Source organism: Balaenoptera ricei, chromosome 7 (assembly GCF_028023285.1).
Source record: "Balaenoptera ricei isolate mBalRic1 chromosome 7, mBalRic1.hap2, whole genome shotgun sequence".
Taxonomy (NCBI): Eukaryota; Metazoa; Chordata; class Mammalia; order Artiodactyla; family Balaenopteridae; genus Balaenoptera; species Balaenoptera ricei.
This window is the reverse complement of record NC_082645.1, coordinates 39,665,808-39,686,539: the sequence shown is the minus strand read 5'-3', so window position 1 is coordinate 39,686,539 and position 20,732 is coordinate 39,665,808. Positions and strand designations below refer to the sequence as shown.

Here is a 20,732-nt window from a genome sequence, read left to right as displayed (position 1 = left end):
GGGAACTGAGAGTCTTGGTTGTTCCTTATGGCGGGGGGCTGTGCGTGCCTAGTTAAGAGAAGTTAATGTTCAAGGTCGTTGTAAACTTGCTGACGTCCATGGTGGTGACTGAACTGAGACGATAAGCAATTTCATGGGTTCCTCTTCTGTCTATATAAGATTCAGTAGATTCTAAATAAAGTGCCTTGCAACCATCAGTTGTCTTGGTCCTTCTGACCCCATACTCGCGGTGCTATTCAGTCCCTTGCCCCTCTCCGTCGGGACCTGGAAGACCCTCTGCGGTGGCTGGACCGTCGCAAGTGGTGCCCGCACAGGGACCTGACGGGTGAGGAAGTACAGAAAAAGAGGTAAGCGGATCCTTATGCGGAATATAGAAGAGTAAGTGGCCACCACGAATATAATAAGTGAAACAGAAAGCATAAGGCAGATAGAGTCAGAAGTAAAATAAGATGGGACAAAAAGGCTCCAAGGAGCGAGAGTTGTTCGCCCAAGTGCTGCTGTCTATGTTAAAGGCATGGGGCACGAAGGTTATCTACTTCACAGATCTCTGAGTTCTTACAGCATGTATATGAGGTTTCTTCTTGGTTTCCTGAGGGAGGTTCTATAGATGCCGCTATATGGGAGAAAGTAGGGGAAGATCTTCACAATCATTATAAGGCCAATGGCCCAACTCAAGTTCCGATTATTACTTTTAGTTTATGGAATTTGATCAAAGAATGCTTGGAACCCCCCCCCCCATGATTCTGTACCCCGCCTTTCTGAAGGGGAATACATTAAGCCTATTTCTTCTGCTCCGCCGCTTGCGGAGGTTGCAATCAGCCCTCCTTTTTCAGATGAGGATGTGCCTTTGAATCTTGCTGAGGAAGCTGCACGATATGAAAAGAATAAATATCCTAATGATGATGTTTTATTAGATCTGGTGGAAAAGTCTCTTAAAAAATTGAATGTAAGTCACATGATGCTGTCCCTTTGAGCCCGCTGCAGAGGGCTATTCAAGGGGCAATGCAAAGAGGAGAAGATCCTTTGTTTTGCTGCCTGGTTATTGAAAGACCAGATCCTAATAATCCTCAGCAGGGTATTAGGGAACATCAGGCTATCCCTTTTAAAGTTTTGAAAGATCTGAAGGCAGCATGTGCCCAATACGGGGCTACAGCCCCTTTTACAACAGCTATGATTGATACTATAGCCGGGGAGGCTTTACCTCCCTCGGGTTGGAAATCTATTGCACGAGCCTGCTTGAATGGGGGGGATTACCTCATGTGGAAATCAGACTTTTATGAGAGGGCTGCTGAGCAAGCTGAAAAGAACGCTGCTCACAATATCCCTATTGGTTATGACATGTTGGTAGGAGAAGGACAATATACGTCTTTGCAAGATCAGCTCACTTATCCAGCAATAGCCTATCCTCAAATTAATTATTTAGCTCTACAAGCCTGGAGGAAATTGCCTTCTACTCAAAAAACAGAAGATATTTCAAAAATTAGACAAGGGCTCGATGAACCTTATGCAGATTTTGTGGATCGGCTGCTTCAGGCAGTGGGGCGCTTGATAGTGGATGGCCCTACAGGAACTATTATAGTGAGACAATTGGCTTTCGAAAATGCTAATAGTGCTTGCCAGGCGGCTATTAGACCCTGGAAAAAAAAAGGAACCTTAGAGGATTATATTCGCCTTTGCTCAGATATTGGACCTGCTTATGTACAAGGAACTGCTATTGCTGCCGCACTTACAAAAGCTGGCGTAGTCCAACCTACTAGAAAAAGGGGTCCATGTTTTAAATGTGGCAGACCTGGTCATTTTGCCAAAGACTGTAGGGCTCCCCCCGGTGCCGAGGCTGGCCTAGGGGTGGAGGCGCCTACAGGACCCAGGGCACCTGATTTGTGTCCTCGGCTGGCCTAGGGGTGGAGGCGCCTACAGGACCCAGGGCACCTGATTTGTGTCCTCGATGTCAGAGAGGAAAACACTGGGCTAAGGAATGTTGATCTCAGACCCATAGAGATGGAACTCCTCTGTTGGGAAACTTCTTGCGGGGCCCTCTGAGGCCCCGCCAAACAATAGGGGCAATGATCATCTGCCCTCCACAGAGTGTCCCCAAGAGTCTAGGAAACCTGTCTATTTGTCCTCCTCAGACTATACCCAAGAGTTTTATGAAGCAAAATCTCGGCCCGGTATCTCCTCCCTGTTCCGAGCCACGCCCGATAGCGCAGGACTGGACCTCAGTGCCTCCTCCAGATATGTATTAACACCTGGAATGGAGCCTCAAGCTTTATCTACAGGAGTTTTTGGGCCTTTACCTCCGGGGACAGCTGGCCTTATTTTAGGCCGGAGTAGTGTTTCTATGAAAGGATTAACTATCCTGCCAGGAATTGCAGATGCTGATTATGAGGGAGAAATTAAAATTATGGCTTACACATTGAAAAGAAATTATTACTATTAACTCAGGTGATAAGATTGCTCAACTTATTCTATTTCCATATGTGCCTGAGGGAAACATATTACAACATCAGAAGAGGGGAACTAAAGCTTTTGGCTCCTCTAATGCAACTTATTGGGTTCAAAAAATAGAAAGGCAACGCCCACAGATGCAATTGATGATTAATGGTAAATGGTTTTTGGGGCTCTTAGATACTGGAGCTGACGTGTCAGTTATGACCCAAATTCATTGGCCAAAACAATGGCCTGTTCATTCATCCATTTCGGATGGATGAATACAAGGAATAGGACAAACAACTGCTCCTCTGCAAAGTGCTCAATTATTAAAATGGCAGGATTCAGAAGGGCATATGGGTTATTTTCAACCTTACATTGTTCCTGGATTGCCCATTAACTTATGGGGCCATGATATACTTAAAGATATGGGAATGTTATTGTATAGCCCTAACCCTACTGTGACTAATATGTTATTGAACCAAGGTTTTTTTCCTAATGGAGGCTTAGACATTAACCAACACGGAATTGTTGAACCTGTTGTTCCAAGGACTTTCACTGATAGACAGGGACTGGGTTTTTCTTAGGGGCCTTGGAATCTCCTCCACTCACTGCTGATTCCATAACATGGTTGAGTGATTCACCTGTGTGGGTGGACCAATGGCCCCTGACTCAGCAGAAATTATTAGCTGCTCGTCAATTGGTCAATGAGCAATTATCATTAGGACATTTAGAACCTTCTATTAGTCCTTGAAACACTCCAATATTCGTTATACAAAAAAAGTCAGGAAAATATCGACTATTACAAGATTTAAGGGCTGTCAATCAAACTATGTTAATTATGGGAGCATTACAACCAGGTCTTCCTTCTCCTTTGGCCATTCCTTATACTTTTCATATTATTGTTATAGATTTAAAAGATTGTTTTTTTTTTACTATTCCCTTACATTCTGAAGATAAAAAGCGTTTTGCATTTAGTGTGCCTGCTGTTAACTTTCGAGAGCCTATGCAACGATATCAGTGGAGGGTGTTGCCTCAAGGTATGGCTAATATCCTACTTTATGTCAGAAATATGTTGCTCAGGCATTGCAACCTGTCCGTCTTCAGTTTCCTTCTTTATATTTAATTCATTACATGGATGATATATTATTAGCTCATTCTAATGTCACTATGTTACAGCATGCTTTTGAACAACTACAAAAATCACTTCAAACTTCTGGCCTAGTAATAGCAGATGATAAGATTCAAAAAACATCCCCTTTTGCTTATCTGGGAAAATTTATCAATGCCACACAAATTATTCCACAGAAAATTGAGATACGCACTGACCAGTTACATACATTAAATGATGTTCAAAAACTCTTAGGAGACATTAATTGGCTGAGACCTTCTTTAAAATTAACTACTGCCCAATTACAACCTTTGTTTGATATTTTAAAAGGCGATTCTAACCCTTTATCTCCACGTACACTGACTTCTCAGGGAGCCAAGGCCTTACAATTGGTCAGTGCTGCTATACAGCAAGCTCAATTAACCTGTATACATTTAGATTTGCCTGTAAAATTAATCATTTGTCCTACTCCACATGTCCCTATGGGAGTTTTGTGGCAACCTGTGGGGATTCTTGAATGGCTTCATATGAAAGTAACTCCTTCTAAAGTTATTACTCCTTATTATGAATTAATTGCTTCTTTAGTGCAGATGGGAAGAACTCGATGTATGCAGCTTTTTGGCTATGACCCTACACACATAATTTTGCCTTATAATTCAGAACATTTCACTTGGTTATTGCAGCACAGCAATGTATGGGGATTAGCCTTTTGTGGGTATTCTGGCCCTATAGATAACCATTATCCTGCTGATAAATTAATACAATTTAGTCTCACTACTCCTTACATTTTTCCCACAGTCATTAAACGTTTCCCTCTACCAAATGCCTTTACTGTTTTTACAGATGGATCATCTAATGGCATTATGGCTATAATCACAGATACTGGCATCCAAATTAAAGAACGTACTAACCTACGCTCTGCTCAGCGAGTTGAATTACATGCCATTATTATGGCCTTTTCAAAATTTTCCACGGTATCTTTTAATCTATATTCTGATAGTCGTTATTTAGTTGAGGTCCTAGTAGCTTTGGAAACTGCCACACTTGGCCATACTAATGATGATCAATTATTTCATACCTTTATGACTTTACAGCATTTAAGTCGTACACATCAAGGTCCCGTCGCAGCGCTTCATATCAGAGCGCATTCTTCCCTGCCTGGACCGTTGACTTTTGGTAACACTTTGGCAGATTCTCTCACTAAATCTTTAGCAGGTGTTGTGACCCAGCCTGCTGCTGTGCAACACGCTCAAAATTCTCATTCTTTACATCATCAATCTTCAGCCATGTTACAAAAACAATTTGCCGTTTCTCGAGAGGCTGCTAGACAAATTGTTAAACAATGTTCCCCATGTGCTCCACATCTCCCAGTTCCTCATTTCAGAGTCAATCCTCGCGGTCTTCGCCCCGCTCGTATATGGCAAATGGATGTTACTCATGTTTCTTCCTTTGGAAAGCTTCAGTTTGTTCATGTAACTATTGACACTTATTCTGGCTTCCTTTGTGCTACTGCCCAGACTGGAGAAGCCACAAAGCATGTTATTACCCACTTATTTCATTGTTTTGCCTTCATGGGAATTCCCCAAATACTTAAAACGGATAATGCCCCTGGCTATACTAGTACTTCTTTTGCTTCTTTCTGTGCTACTTTTAGCATTACTCACCTTACTGGTATTCCTTACAATCCTCAAGGACAAGGCATTGTTGAACGTGCGAATCAAGCTCTAAAGCTCACTCTTTCTAAAATACAAAAGGGGGAATATGCTAAGACACCCCATGCCTTATTGAATCATGCCTTGTTTATTTTAAATTTTTTGACAGTTGATCGAGCAGGTAACACAGCTTTTGAACGTCTGATGGCCACTTTCACAGCTCAAGGAGCTTCGGCACAGGTGCTGTGGAAGGACCCTCTGACAAATATATGGAATGGACCTGATCCAGTTTTAATCTGGGGTCGAGGTCATGTTTGTGTTTTTCCTAGAAGTGCTGATTCCCCTCGGTGGCTTCCTGAAAGTCTCGTTAGACAGATAGATGGCAAGAAAGACCCCGCAGCTGATTCGGAGGATGCGGCACCTCTCGCTGAACGTGAAGACTACTCCAGGGATGGATCCCAAGAGAAGAGGTCGGAAAAGGAGGCATCCGGCACGAAGGACTTGGCAAAGTGATCCTCCGACTTGGGGTCAATTGAAGAAGTTGGTGGCTCAAGTTCAGGAATTAGTGACTGCTCAAAGGACTTCTTTTACCCCTATGACAATGTTTTTGGCTATGTTGGCTGCTTTATGTGTCACGGCAGCCACGGCCGGGATTGCTCTATCCAAAAGCGTGAATGAAGCCCATTTTGTCAACCAGTTATCTAAAATTACCAGTGTGGCTTTGGCTCTTCAAAGTCATATGGATTCCCAATTAAAAACTGAACTTGATGAATTAAAAGATGTGGTCTTAAGTCTGGGAGATCAAATTAATGCTCTAAAGATTAGAATGAAATTGAATTGTCATGCTAAATATTCTTGGATCTGTGTAACGGCGCATAAGTACAATGAATCTGACTGGGATTGGGAAAGAATCAAAATGCATATTCTTAGTGTATGGTCTGACAGCAAAATTAGTTTAGATATACGTAAATTAAATGCAGAAATTCAAGCTATACAAGAATCGCACCTAGATGAAAGTGATCCAACAGAAATTATAAAAAGCGTTGGTTAGTCAACTACATTGGCTCAATCCCCAAAACTGGATTCAGGGTGGCTTATCTCTAGCCATTATGTATTTTCTTATGTTGGCAATTATCCCATGCTTTGTAAAATTTGTTCTGCACCGATATGTTCGTCTCAGTACTGAGCTCCATGGTTTGCGTTTACAACAACATGCTTTAAAAAAGAAAAAAGGGGGACCTGTGGGAGGCATGCAGTCTTAGCCGGAGGTAACTCCTGGTGGAGACAGTATGTCTCTCACAAAAAGCAGAGTCACTTAAGGGCTTTGTTTCCTTGACTTGGAATGCACTCTTTGTTCCAGGCCTGGGGAATGTAAAAGAGATCAGCAAAGCTATCTCAGGCCAGGAGACCTCAGGGAACTGAGAGTCTTGGTTGTTCCTTATGGCTGGGGCCTGTGCGTGCCTAGTTAAGAGAAGTTAATGTTCAAGGTCGTTGTAAACTTGCTGACGTCCATGGTGGTGACTGAACTGAGACGATAAGCAACTTCATGGGTTCCTCTTCTGTCTATATAAGATTCAGTAGATTCTAAATAAAGTGCCTTGCAACCATCAGTTGTCTTGGTCCTTCTGACCCCATACTCGCGGTGCTATTCAGTCCCTTGCCCCTCTCCGTCGGGACCTGGAAGACCCTCTGCGGTGGCTGGACCGTCGCAGTGTTCCATAAAGGTCTTCACTGCATCTATGTTGACTGCTTTGCAAATGAAATGCACATGTACACATACAATAAACAGTCACCTCAGGCAGTAAAAGGTGGTCAGGAGGCAAAGAGCTATAGAAACTCAGAGAACAGAAAAGTCCCTTCCAGCTGGGGTGATATGGATGGCTTGAGAGACACCAAATCCTGAGGGATGAGTAAGATTAAGGATGGACAAAGAGGATGTGGGCAGAGGAGAGGAGATGGGAGTAACAGAACGAAGGTCGGAACTGAGAGAACAACGACAAGTTTAGTGGGCTGGAGGATCAGGGATGGACTTGAGTGGAATGTCCTGCTCCGTCATCTCGTTTCTCCCAGAAAGCAAAAAGAAGAGACATTTTAATGCTTGCATCTGTATAATCCTCTTCAAAAACTTTTCCCACTTCTGAAGGTGGCCTTCTCGGAGCACATGTGAAAGCAGAAACCAGACCCAGGCCACTGGCCACGGAACAAGACTCCCTTTGTTCCAGCCCCCGTGGCCTCCTCAGCCTCCCAAGCAGGACAGAGTTTCCTGAAACACTTAAGATGGGAGAGCAGGGGGCCTGTCAGCGCAAGAGCCCCAATGCACTCAGACAGGCTCATTAAAAATCACTTGGCAACTCCTCACAGCAGGGCAGCCTGAACCCTTCCAGGGCCTCCAGGTGTCCCTTTGGGCAGAAGGAAAAACACTGCGTGTCTCCATCCACCTAAATCCGTGTGCAGAAGAGGGCCACAAAGTGAGGCACGGGGCCGAGAGAAGCCCTTCCCAGCCTCCCGCGCTGAACAAAGGCCCAGCCCTCTCTTCCCCAGGCAGCCGGCACCCAGGGACCTCGCTTCCAACCCTCCCCTGAGCGCTGCCAGCCAGAGCCCAGCCAGGGCCCAGTGCACCAAGGGTCCTATGGAGCTTAGCACCAACACTGCCAAGTATTTCCTCTTTGCACTAAAAATCCGCCTGAAACGCGCCATTTTCAGAAGCTAATCTTTCCAATTTTATGTCGGCTTATCTGTTTGTTCCCCTCAGTAGAAGGTAATGGAATCACCATTGGATGTCAGACCCAAAACGAAGGGGATTAAAATGAAAAACAGCTTTTAAATGTGACAGCTCTGTCCATTCAGGGAGTTAACAGCCCCTTGCAAAAGCCTTTAAAGGATCACAATGTGTAATGCCGAATACATAAAATCCTCCTTTCAGATGGTGAGAGCCCTGCGGGGTTTTTTTTAAAAATTTAATTGCATTCCAGGATCTTGGGTTTCCTGGTCTCCTACAGTCTCTGGGTTTCAGCTTGGGGTTCCTCCTTTCCTCTGTTTTCCTCTAAAATATCCCCTACCTTTTCTCCAACCTAAAATCACCCAACAGAAAGAGCCAGATGAAGTGTGTGTAGGGGGTGAGAAGGTGCTCGGAAAGGACCCACAGCCACCCGACTCCTTCCTCCTGTGGGCCTAAGCATGTGATCCTCCAAAGTCACAATAAAGAAAAGCAGCTCATTACTAGCAACCTTTTAAAACTGGCAAGGATGGAAAGGAGACAGAATTTAGGCAACTGTGAAGAGTGGCCCGCACAGAACCCCACTCCCTTTAGGCCCCGTGATTCCCTCTGGAGCCACAGCACTGCGCCAGGAGTTGCGCGGCTGGCACCGCGAGTCACAGAGGGCTGGCGATGCCCTCATTTAATAAGATGTCTCCAATTTTAGTGTGAAAGAGCTGGCGTACCTTTTTGCCATCTCCTCACACCCACCTACCCCCGCCATACACACAAAACACAAACTAAGGTTTTACTCTGGGGACAGGTCTCTCCTTTGATAGTTTACAATTTAAATTTCTGACATTTAGCAAACACCCTGTATTTCCCAAAGACGAATTAATCCCAAAGCTTAAAAGGTCACTCGTAGAGGCATTTTTGTAAGATGTGGGGGGATTTTAAATATTGCATTTTTTGTACTGTATATCGTTTGGTAATTTTCCAAAGAACTAAGGAATGATTCCCTCATGAGAAGCCATCTCTTAATATCTCTCTCTCTCTCTCTCTCATGCCTTATGAACCATGAAGAAGGTTCTGTCCATGGTTACTGGAGTGGGTGGAACTTAGGAAATGTATATCACTGCGGCTTTTCTAGCGCCTAGAAAGTTAAGGGTCTGGGGCCCAGGAGGAGAGGCAGGCGAGGGGCCAGAGCCGGAGAGTGGGGACGGCCATGCCTGTACCACCATTTCCAAGGAGTACTGCAGTAGGATGTGAGATGCAGAGAAGAGAGACGGAAAGGCTCAGGTGTCAGGAAACAGTCCTGCTCCGTCTAGAAAAGGTGGCAAATAAACCTCGTGCTTCCTTTAATCCAATACAATCTCTGAACCACTCTGTCTCCAGCAAAATGGGGGGGAAGCGAGTCAACACAACAGGAATGAGATCCCCAGAGTCACACCCCACACTTGAAATCGGTGTGAGCAGAACATCAGAGCCCTGGGGATTTCAGCCTCGAGCCTTTGAAATCTCTTCTTCAATAGCAATGATTCATAAGCTAAACCGATTCTGCAGCAGCCGTCTCAGTGACATTCCCAAGAGGGGACAGTAAATGAAAAACATAAGCTTGAAGGATTAAGGATTCATCTTACCCTGCTGCTTGTAAGCTGAATTCCCCAAACTTCCTCTGTGTAGTTTCTTATAATAACTGCTCTTTCACCTCTCCTCACCTGTCAGGTGGGCCCAGCCTTTAGAAGAATTATCCAGCCCCAAAGGCCATATAGGAGTCTGATCCACGGCAAAAAGCAGGAAAAGAAGAGGTAAAGGGGACCAATTTTGTCTGCAGGCGCGCCTTGTCTGGAAGACAGCCTGGAGCCACAGAGCTCCAGGGCTAACAATTAGAGCTGGTGTCACACCCTCAAGTGCACAGAGAGGCCAGGTGTGTAAGTCTCCTCCGGGGAAGGATACTGAACACTTGCTCACAATGTGCGTGGAGGGGACTAGGGTACACTGGAGGGCCCAGCCCCACAAACGTGCGTCAGCCAGGGCCACCATGAGGCTATCATTTTCACAGATATTTTATCGAAGGCTTCCTAGGTGACCACCACGGTCCCACACAATAGCAATGTGAGTAAAAAGGTGAACAAGACAACGAAGAACACTGCTCCAGTGAAGCTTACACTTTATATTACGGTGACATTTCACCCAGAGTTGCTAGATCTTCAGCATTTTCAGCCAAAGTTGGACACTTAGAATTGTTTGAAACCATCCCATTTTAAACACTGCCTGCAATTAAAAACAAACAAACAAACAAAAAACACTGTGCAGGTCAAACAAAAATATGTCTGTGGGCTGCATTTGGTCCACAAGCCAACTTCTCTCAACCTCTGACCTACCATTTTTTATTTATTCAGAAGAGACTCGCCTCCCCAGAGGCCCTTCTTAGACTAAATGATTTTCACAGCAGACTTTCTCAGTAAGATTGGGGCGGCAGTCCACAGGGATACTCGCACCACCGTTTAGCTTATCGATGATTATTTTAAATAGAATTTATTGTTCCTATTTTGACAGAGCTATCAACAAAGGATTTTTTAAAATACTGAACTGCTGAGATTTTATTACTCAACAATATTTTTAAAACTCCTCAAAGACACAAAAAAATTGTGACACAGACATAACCACCCCTTAACCATCCACTGCCCAGTCAAAAAGCCACATGCACCTCGCAGTTTGCTGAAGCACCACTTCCGTTCAGTCATCTCAGAGACGACATAACAGCACGCGGCAACCTTACCTCCATGGTGTGCGTTTTTCCTGATGATGTCTGTCCATACGCAAAAATTGTCCCATTATAACCCTCAAGGACATCTGCGAGCAAGAAAGAAAATTAAAATTAACCCATTACTTTGATTGCATGCTAGTGCTGGTTGCCTGTTTTAAAATTACGTTTTCCAAATGGCCCATCTCATTTTTCACACAAATGATGTATTTCAACTCCATTTGCACTTAAGTAGAATTGTGAGATAAAAGCAGGAATGAGGGCCTCCTCTGCTCCACAAAATAAAAAGAAATGGACTCACATGGCTACAGAATATATTAATGAAGAAGGAGGCAGACACACTTTCTCCTGGTAACATCAAAATCGAAACAGGTATCGAGCAGTATATTTTCTTTTTAGTAGAGAAGTGTTTGAGTTTTCTTCTCCACGTTGATCTCTTGAGATCAGTTGAGGTGGGAAAAAAAAAAAAAAAACCCAAAACATTATCGTGCCCTGAGTCTCTGGAGTGAGGTGTAGAATAGGATTTCTCTCCTGAAGATCTGATTTGGGTCGGTTTAAACCCTGGCCCCGGTGGATTCCTTGGGGAGGTTTCTTGAGAAGGCCGCGCTAAGCCCCTTCAGAGCAGAGCTACTCCACAGCTGGGGGGACAGGGTCCCACTCTGTAGACTGAGACACATGGTGACAATCCAATCAGCCCGGAAACCAACTGGGCCCTGACTCGAATTTAGGGCCTCTGTTTTTTCAGTGACTGTGCTAGCAAGATGACCCTGGCCCAAGAGCATCGGGGATTTCTTTTAGTTACACAAGAAGCAGACCATGCCACACGCTGCAGGCCGCTTCCCTCTCTCTCACCCAGGGGACGAGGGGAGGCGTGCGGAGAGATGCACCGACACTGCTATGAGCTGACGATTATCTGTGGGAATTCTTTCAAAGCAGCAAAGGCGATTAAAATATATTTAGTGCTCATTTCCCTCGATCCTACTTCATCCACATAAACATCACTGAAAGTGGCATGATGCATAATTAATATTCCCTGACCCACCATCTCTACAGGGAGGAAGTCCTCATTCTTAAAAGCACCGAGGGGTGGGGAGGGGAGCCCCATAAGGGGGTGTCCTCTCCAAGGCCATTTACATAAAAATCAAGCCAGGCAATCAGCTCCATCGATTTCAGGCCCTGATTAGGTTGGTTTGTTTGCTTTTTTGGTCTCTCTCAATTTGATGATGCTGGTTAGTTTCTGTTGTTTTGTTGGGTCTTTTAAAAAAAATTTTTAATACACATTTTACTGGTCTGAGCTTTTGGAGTGTGAACTGGGGTCAGGAAAGAAAGCAGGCGTTTTCCTCGGGTAGCTAAAAAAAAGAAAAATTAAGTGGCAGGATTTTTTTTTTTTTTAAACTCCTGGCAGCCCTCAAGAGTTTGTGTCAAGCTATATTGAGAGAGAGAAAATGTTCGCACGTATCCAACTTCTGGTAATGGTCTCCCTGGTAACGGGGGAAGCAAAAACTTGAAGACTACAGTGTAAGGGTTGGAGGTTCAAGCTTCAGTTTTCTCAAAAATGCCAACTTGCCCAGAGAAAAGATTTCTCCAGTCTGAAAATGGTGGCCGGAGTGGAGAGCTTCTACACAACCACAAATGTGACAGGCTTTCAGGGACCCAAAGAAAGTGGTCTCCACCCTGGGTTGTGGTTTTAAAATTCTACATATTCATGGCACAAACAACTCCAGACAGTGAGAACGCCAGCCACAATCCCAGCGCTAAAGCTCCTGTTTATTAGAGACTAAACCTCTCCCCCCACACTGAAAGGGCTTTCCTTCTCATCTTAAGTCCCTGTGGAGGAAGCAGCCTGGGACCGACCCCTGACCTCAGGTGTTGGGACGGGAAGACGGAAGCCAAGGCCAGGAGTCCCCCTGCTCCTCATCACAGCCGCTGGCCGCCCTACTCATTCACCTGCACACACAGGTGGCCCTGAACAACTGCCCCACGCTGAAGAAACCTCAGCTCAGAACCCAGCTCCGCAGACGGGAGAAAACCCAGCACTTGCTTCTTCCTCCGCCAGGAAGCAATGGGACCAAGACATCTGAATTCTGCCCCATAGACAACCCCCAGGCTCAGTCCCCCCCTCTAAACCCACCCTCACTAAGAGAATGCACAATCCTCCTAACTCCCAGTGAGTCACTGCTCACCAAACTCCCTCAGGTTAAGGACTGGGACACATATATGCAAACAAGAGCCCATGGAGAGCATCGCTTTCTTGCAGTAGGGAGCTGAGAGGCACACGAGACTCTTACTTGGCGAATCCCTGATTCTTTGCTGCTATTTCAACACTGCGGGCAATTTCTTAGTTTTTTTTTTTTTGTTTTTTCTTTTTTAAGAAAAAGAGAACACATAAGAGAAGCCCATTAGGACAAACTTTTTTTTTTTTAACATCTTTTTTTTTTAACATCTTTATTGGAGTATAATTGCCTTTTTTTTAAAAACATCTTTATTGGAGTATAATTGCTTTACAATGTTGTGTTAGTTTCTGCTGTATAACAAAGTGAATCAGCTATACGTACACGTATATCCCCATATCCCCTCCCTCTTACGTCTCCCTCCCACCCTCCCTATCCCACCCCTCTAGGTGGGCACAAAGCACCAAGCTGATCTCCCTGTGCTATGCAGCTGCTTCCCACTAGCTATCTATTTTACGTTTGGTAGTGTATATATGTCCATGCCACTCTCTCACTTTGTCCCAGCTTACCCTTCCCCCTCCCCCGTGTGGCCTTTAAAGTGTTCAGAATCATGTTACAATTAATTTGTTGTTGGAGAACCTACCTCTGGTGCTCAAGGTTGAACAGGGCTGAGGCCGCCCTCTATCAACTGGATTCCGAATCAGAAGGTAATTTAAAAAGAAAACAGAAAACTCTTCAAACCCGGTGTTCTCTACTTTCTTCCAAACTCCAGGGCTGGGGGAGTTTGTTTGTTGTTGAGTCTGTATTTGCTTATGAGAGGAGAGGAGAGGAGAGGCCGGGAGGGGGGAGCAGCACAAAAGTGCATCTGGGGCTGGACCACTGAGATGCGGGGAGATGGACACCGGCCAAGCACAGAGAGATGAGGGGACAGGCCTGTGCTCGGTGCCACTGAGCCACACAACCAACCGCCCGCCTCTCGCAGAAACAGCCCACAGAAAGGCACTTTCGTCACGCTGAGTGACAGGTCCTGGGGCCGAGGAGAGCATTTGTTTCAGAGTCTCCGCCGTAACAGAATGACTGTTTCTATACACCAGCCACAGAGCCAGGAAACAGCCCAGCTGGACAGAACCTTTCTTTGTGATGGGGTCTGGCGTGATGTGACCTCAGCTCACACCACACAGCCAGCGGCGCCCCACGAACACAGCACACGTCCATCCAGCGGCCAAGCAAACCCAAAAGAGAGAGTCCACAGCGGGTGGGAAGAGGCCTGGGAGGGAGGAGTGGAACGGGGTCCTTGAAAATACTTTCTGCTTCCCGGTGCAGCCTTCAGAGCCAAGCTTTCCATCCTAGGTTTTATTAGTTCTGAGTCCAGGTCGTGTTGAAGCAGAAGAGTTAGTTCCATTATCAGGTAAGAATTTGGGGAAGACATAATCATACCTACACACCAGGGTGCCTGAGGAGGCTGCTGTGGCCTCCTATCGACTCTCCAGGTGAAAACAGTGGCCTGGTCGTGGCACCAGAGCCCCTGGCAATAGTGGCTGCGACTCATCCCTGGCTTGGAATCCTAAGGCTCTTGCCAGCCGACCACACTACTCAGGCAGGCGGCGCCCAGAGAACGCAGAGACCGTTTTGCCGAATGCCAGAGGCCAACCAGGATACTGGCCCCGCCAGTCCGAGGGCAGCCACTGTGCCCAGGTGAGGGCATGCAGCGTCTTCAGAATGGAAGCGTGTCTCATTATCGGCAGACAGCCAGGGCCACCCTTCGGCTCTGGAACCCAGTCTCCGTTCTCTCCCCTCTCCCCTTCCCCAACGCCATTCCTACCCCTGTCTTTTTGCAATGTGGTCCATTTGGCCTGATGGAAAAGGAACAACCCATAAAATAATTATCAAATGCTCACTATGGGCCCACCAGAAAAGTGGGGGCAGGATAGTAAAATTCAAGTTAAGTCAGACAAACTCAGGTTCAAGGCCCAGCCTCACTTCACTACTCCCTAAATGACCTGGCCAAGTTACTTCACCTCAATTTCCTCTTTAGTACAAAGGGAATAATAATGCTCACACCTCATAAAGTTGTAAAGATTTAAAATGCAATAACATATGTAAAATGCATAGAGGATGCCTGACAGATAACAGCAACTAAATAAATATAATTCTTCTTAAGAGTCATATATAATAGAATAATAAAATAGATCTGATAATACCCTAAGCTTGTAACTCTTCAATGGGTCCACATCACCTGTAAGATAAAGCCCTTCAATTTCTATCAAATTCTGGTCCAGTCTAACTTTTTAGGTCTCATAGCCATGCACCCTGCACCATTCTAAGCTGCCCATATAATTTGGGCCTTTATTATGCTTTTGCTTTTGCTATCCCTTCTGCTTGTACCGCCCTGCATTTTCTATGCTCCTCAGAACCCAACCTTTCCAAGAAGCCTTAATTCTCCAGTCCTCCTCTCTACCCACCAAAACCAGTAGTGACTTTCTTCTGTGCTCCCATAGCATTTTGCACACACCCATCCTAAAGTACATAATCCCCACGTGTATGATAATTGTGCATGCGTCTGTCTCTTTCCCTATACTCAAAGATTCTTGCAGTCTTATGTATCTTGGTGACTCCAGTCCCTAGCAGTACTTACCACATGGCAAATACCTAATATACTTTCATAAAAATTTGAATAAAAGAAACAACGAAATGAATGCAATTTAAAGAAATCAGAACTGGAAAACGAGAAACCATCTTCTCTAGCACTGGATGGTCTACATCCAGTTAATTTGGGAGGCAAATGCCAGGCGTGGCTTCTGTAGGCTGGGACGCAGTTATTCTTATTTCAGTAATAGTGTCCAGTAACCATGGTTTTTAATTCCTAGGGCATCCATAGGAACCTTTCTATTTACCATGCTGGTACTCACAAACCCTATAACCTCTTCTAGAAGAACTGGAAGAGATTCTACACACTCTTTCAGATGATGTTTTGAGAAATACACACCAGATAAAGAAGGGAGCGTGGGAGACGCCAGGACTCCACAATCAAATGTTCAAAATATTTTTTTTAACTCAGTGAAGTTGAAGGGAATGCAAAGACTGAGAGAGAATAAAGCTGTCCAGTTAAAAGGAGTCTTCCTGATCTCAAAAACATCAAGGGTTTAGATAGACTTGAAAGGAAAGCTCACCAGTCCACTACATCACCATGAATCACAGAGACTGCGATTTAAACTTCCTTTAGAAGTCATCTGATTCAATTCTTGGCCTCTAGAAAAAAAAGACCCCCACCGCACCACCTTCCATTCTTGATGTAAATAGGGCTTGTTATGGCCACAGATGTCTCAGCTGTACCTGGTAATCTATTCCAAGCAGTTCTTTCTTATATACCTACATTTTAGATTGCTGATGCAGAAATACACAGCCACTTCCCTTCACACTAGCCTCAGTGGATATTAAAAAAAGTTAAACTTGGTCTTCATTATGCCCCTAATAATTTTCTTTCAAGGGAGAATAAGATACTCTTTATTGCTACAAAATGAGTAAGCTCGTGTTATATGTATGGTGCCCAAGAAATGTCTGTTTACTATATCATGTCAGAGCCTGATTTTATTCTATTATTATTATTTTAATTAATTAACGAATTAATTAATTATTGGCTGCATTGGGTCTTCACTGCTGCGCGCGGGCTCTCTCTAGCTGCAGAGTGCGGGGGCCACTCCTCGCTGCAGTGCGCAGGCCTCTCACTGCGGTGGCCTCTCTTGTTGCAGAGCATGGGCTACAGGCTTGTGGGCTTCAGTAGTTGTGGCATGCGGGCTCAGCAGTTGTGGCACACGGGCTCAGCAGTTGTGGCACACGGTCCCAGTTGCTCCGCGGCATGTGGGATCCTCCCGGACCAGGGATCGAACCTGTGTCCCCTGCATTGGCAGGCAGATTCCCAATCACTGCGCCACCAGGGAAGTCCCGATTTTATTCTAAATAGTTTTCTTTGTGGCTCACTAGATATTTGGGCCTCAAGTTATCCATAGTTAGGGTGTCCACAGGAACCCCCCAGGGATTGCCCATTTCTGACAGTTCATATATTATAGAGAATTCCAAGCGCTGAAAGGACCCAAACTTATCTAGTAAATAAAGACTCAAAGATTATTATTATTGTTCGTTAATCACAGGACTTTTAAAAAACAGAGTTCATCCATCTCTAATTACAATGTCAACTTAGAGCGGGCAGGTATGTGTTTAAATGGACCTAATGCTTAGCATAGCACATGGTAAATACTATTTAGATCTGATAATGAAGGAGGAGAGAAAAAGAAGGAAATTCTGGCTCATATGTGATTAATCTTACTTTAATAAAAATATGAAAGAGTCTGATAATAGAGGGGAAGGAGGGCTGACTAGGAGCAAACTAGAACTATATATTCCAGAAAGAAAGAGCAAATATGTTTAGATAGAAAGAGAAGCAAAAGAGTAGAAGTAGAGAGAAGACAAAAATTACCACCAGATACAGGCCCAAACTATTCATTCAAAAAAAGCTCATATTCAGACATATTTTTTCTCTTCAATTTTCTATAATAATCTTACTGTGAAGACCGTCTAATTTAATTGATGTCTGCAACAAGAATGTGAATAACCATACACCTCAGCAAGGAACATTACATACTGATGGGCGTCTCCCACGCGGGTGTCCAGGGTCAGAATTAATCTAACAGATGTACCCAGGGCTGATTTTCACGCATTTCAAGTAGTTAGGTTAGTCAGCTCAGCTTCTAAAAATAAGTGGATCTAATATGACAAGGTGTTTGGGGTTTTTTTGTTTTTGTTTATTTGTACTTTTCACTCTTTAAATCTAGCACTGCCTATAAAAGTGGTAGCATCAAGACATTTGAAAGCACAATTGCTGCAGCATTCAAATTTGAAGGCAAGGATTTCATGATGAAAAGCAAAGTAGCAGGAGATGCCCCTCAGCTCTGTCCAGATGGCGAGCTCCCCAAAGGCAAGCTCCATCCTGCCCCTGATTTAAAAGGGTAAGGTAGAGCAACGTGTAAATTGCTTTGTCTCCCTGCTGTTATTTTGACACAGATCCTTCAGGACCAAGGCCAGTCCCAGAGAATAGGATTGATCTCTAAGACAAAAATGCAGGCTTCAGGCTACCTATGTGGAAGAACAAATGTCAGGATCTGGGTGGGATGGTTGAAAGTGGGTTAGATGAAAGTATAATTGAGGAATGCTGACTAGCAAGAACAACTCACTAACCAGCAAGGTAATGTGATCTTAGGATGCTGTAGAAAATTCTTTGATGCCCAAGAATTTTCCACATTTAAAGCTTCTTCCTGAAGACTATACTTTCAGGGATCATTTCTATTGACACATACACACTACTATATATAAATAGATAACTGTATAGCACAGAGAACTCTACTCAGTACTTGGTAATGGCCTATATGGGAAAAGAAGCTAAAAGAGTAGATATAGGTATATATCTACTATATATATATGTATAACAGATTCACTTTGCTGTACACCTGAAACTAACACAACATTGTACATCAATTATACCCCAATAAAAAAATTTAAAATTAAAAAAAAAAAAAGGCTTCTTTCTGAAGAGACAGATGCACAAAATAAATCAACCAAAACTACACAACTGGAGTCTCAGAATAGATATTTTTCTCCTGAGGAGGTACTATATACCTTCAGCAGTATTTTAGAACCATTACAGAAATAGTGTGACTATAGCTTACCTTGCTTTTAAGCTTCTGGGTGACAGAATAACTCTGCCCAAAAGGTGGCAAAAAAAATAAAGAAATCTCCTTGGAAAGGAGGTATTGAGGAGTTAAATAACTCGCCTGACATCACAGCAAATCAGGGCCAGAGCTCGCTATAATTCAGTGTTTCCAATTAGCAGGCCTCTGCTTATGGTCAAGGGGTATTGATTCCTAGGCTGCGAATACCACTTACTGTCTTCCATTACTCTGAAGCGCCCCGAGGAAATGAAGAGCTAGCACTTACCTTTGACAATTTGCTTTGCACACGCGTTGTAAACCTGCTCTTGGGTCGTGGTGGGAGGCAGCACTCTGTCGAAGACATATGGCTTTCCTTGCTAGAAGGAAACGGCAAAGCACATTAGACGCTTAGGAAGAAAAGGCACTAATGGCAGTAGTCAGACCGTAGGCACTAAGTCACCAAACCCACTCTTTAAGGCAGTTCCTTACCAAGACTAGGGAAATTTTCTTTCTTTTTCTTTCTTTTTTTAAAAATAAAGTTATTTATTTATTTTTATTTTTGGCTGCGTTGGGTCTTCATTGCTGTGCGCGGGCTAAGCGCGGTGAGCGGGGGCTACTCTTCGTTGCAGTGCACGGGCTTCTCATTGCGGTGGCTTCTCTTGTTGCGGAGCAGGGGCTCTAGGACCGCGGGCTTCAGTAGTTGTGGCACTCGGGCTCAGTAGTTGTAGCTAACGGGCTCTAGAGCGCAGGCTCAGTAGTTGTGGCGCACGGGCTTAGTTGCTCCACAGCATGTGGGATATTCCCGGACCAGGGCTCGAACCCGTGTCCCCTGCATTGGCAAGTGGATTCTTAACCACTGCGCCACCAGGGAAGCCCACGACTAGGGAAATTTTCTAACATGAACCACACCTATACTGTTTGTGTGTGCGTACTGTATGTTGAGAATCGGAAAGGAGAAAGAAGAAAACCATTTTTTTTCTACTTGAAACACCTTTTCTGATGAAATGTAGGTTGACACGTCATTCACGCATTTAAACAAATATTTAGTCACTGAGAGTTTCTTCTGAGCCAGGCATAGACTAGATGCTAACCAAATCAGATGACAGTCCTGCCTGGAGAGCATTCAATCAAGTGTGATGGCTATAATGAGCAAGAAAGCAAACACACAGGAAAATGCAACGTGCCTAGGTATAACGTAAAGGGACAGAGGGGATGAGAGAAGGCCAAAGAAGACCTCCGTGAAGCAGTACCAGTTAAGTGGATCTTTAAAAGATCAGAAAGGTTGAGGCATGTGAAGAACCGTGGAAGAACATTCCAGGCAAAGGGTGGAGCAGACAGGAAGGGGCCTGGGGTGCTCAAGGAACTAGAGGGTGTACAAGAGGAGATGGGAAAGGAAATTAGCCAAGGTAACGCACTTGGTTTTATTCAATGGGAAGATGCCATGATCTGATTTAAGAAGTTGCTCTTAATAGGCAGATATTATTGCTCTGTGTCCTAGATTACTCTAGTGTTTTCTTCACATGCATAAGTGGTGTCTTAACTGGGTGGAGGCTTTGGAGATAAAGGGGGGCCTCTACATAAATATGTTTATAAATATATAAATCAAGTGCTCTCCCCAGGTGTGGGCTCTGGGGATTTGGCCCGACACTGGGCTGTGTGCGATTGGAGGAGGGAACTGCTGGAGGGAAGGGAAGAGGTTCTGCTGAGGTGCTACTTACTCCTGAGGTGCAGAGCCCTGCCACTCCACCACTCAGCGTTCAACAAGCAGTTACTGGGCGTTTCCACGCCTGGTGCTGCACACTGGGGAAGCGGGTGGGGAGGACAGACACTGCCTCTTCCCCGGGAGAACGCCCCATCACAGCACCTCTTCCCCACCGATGACCGCCCAGGCAAGGCGTGGTCCTCCCCCGGCCCCTTCACCTTCACTTTCCCCAAGTGCAGAAGGGGGGTCAGGATTAGAGAAGGGAGGAGAGGAGAGAGTCCAGAGCCTCCTTCACTCCCACCCTGCACCTCCTACACGTGGCTCTGGACACAGGGAACCACCCAAGGACAGTCTGACACCTCGAAAAGATAACCGCTCATGGGGGATCCAAGGACAAGGCTTGTTACATCCTATAACCTTCACACAAAAGGAAGCACACAGCTGTCAGACCGGCTTAACGTTTCACTCCTCTATGTCTATGGTAAAGCCACACGTATGTGAGGCT

The 20,732-nt window shown here is 44.9% G+C and overlaps 1 protein-coding gene across 1 annotated transcript in view; it reads right to left on the bottom strand.

Annotated features, from left to right (window-relative positions):
- The window catches only part of KIF5C (kinesin family member 5C), a 172,612-nt gene that overhangs the window by 96,900 nt on the left and 54,980 nt on the right, over positions 1–20,732 (bottom strand). The window contains exons 2-3 of the mRNA XM_059927129.1: positions 18,812–18,902; positions 10,668–10,741 (exon numbers count right to left, since the gene is read on the bottom strand). Of these exons, the coding sequence (XP_059783112.1) occupies positions 10,668–10,741; positions 18,812–18,902 (165 nt within the window). The remainder of the gene's footprint in view (positions 1–10,667; positions 10,742–18,811; positions 18,903–20,732) is intronic.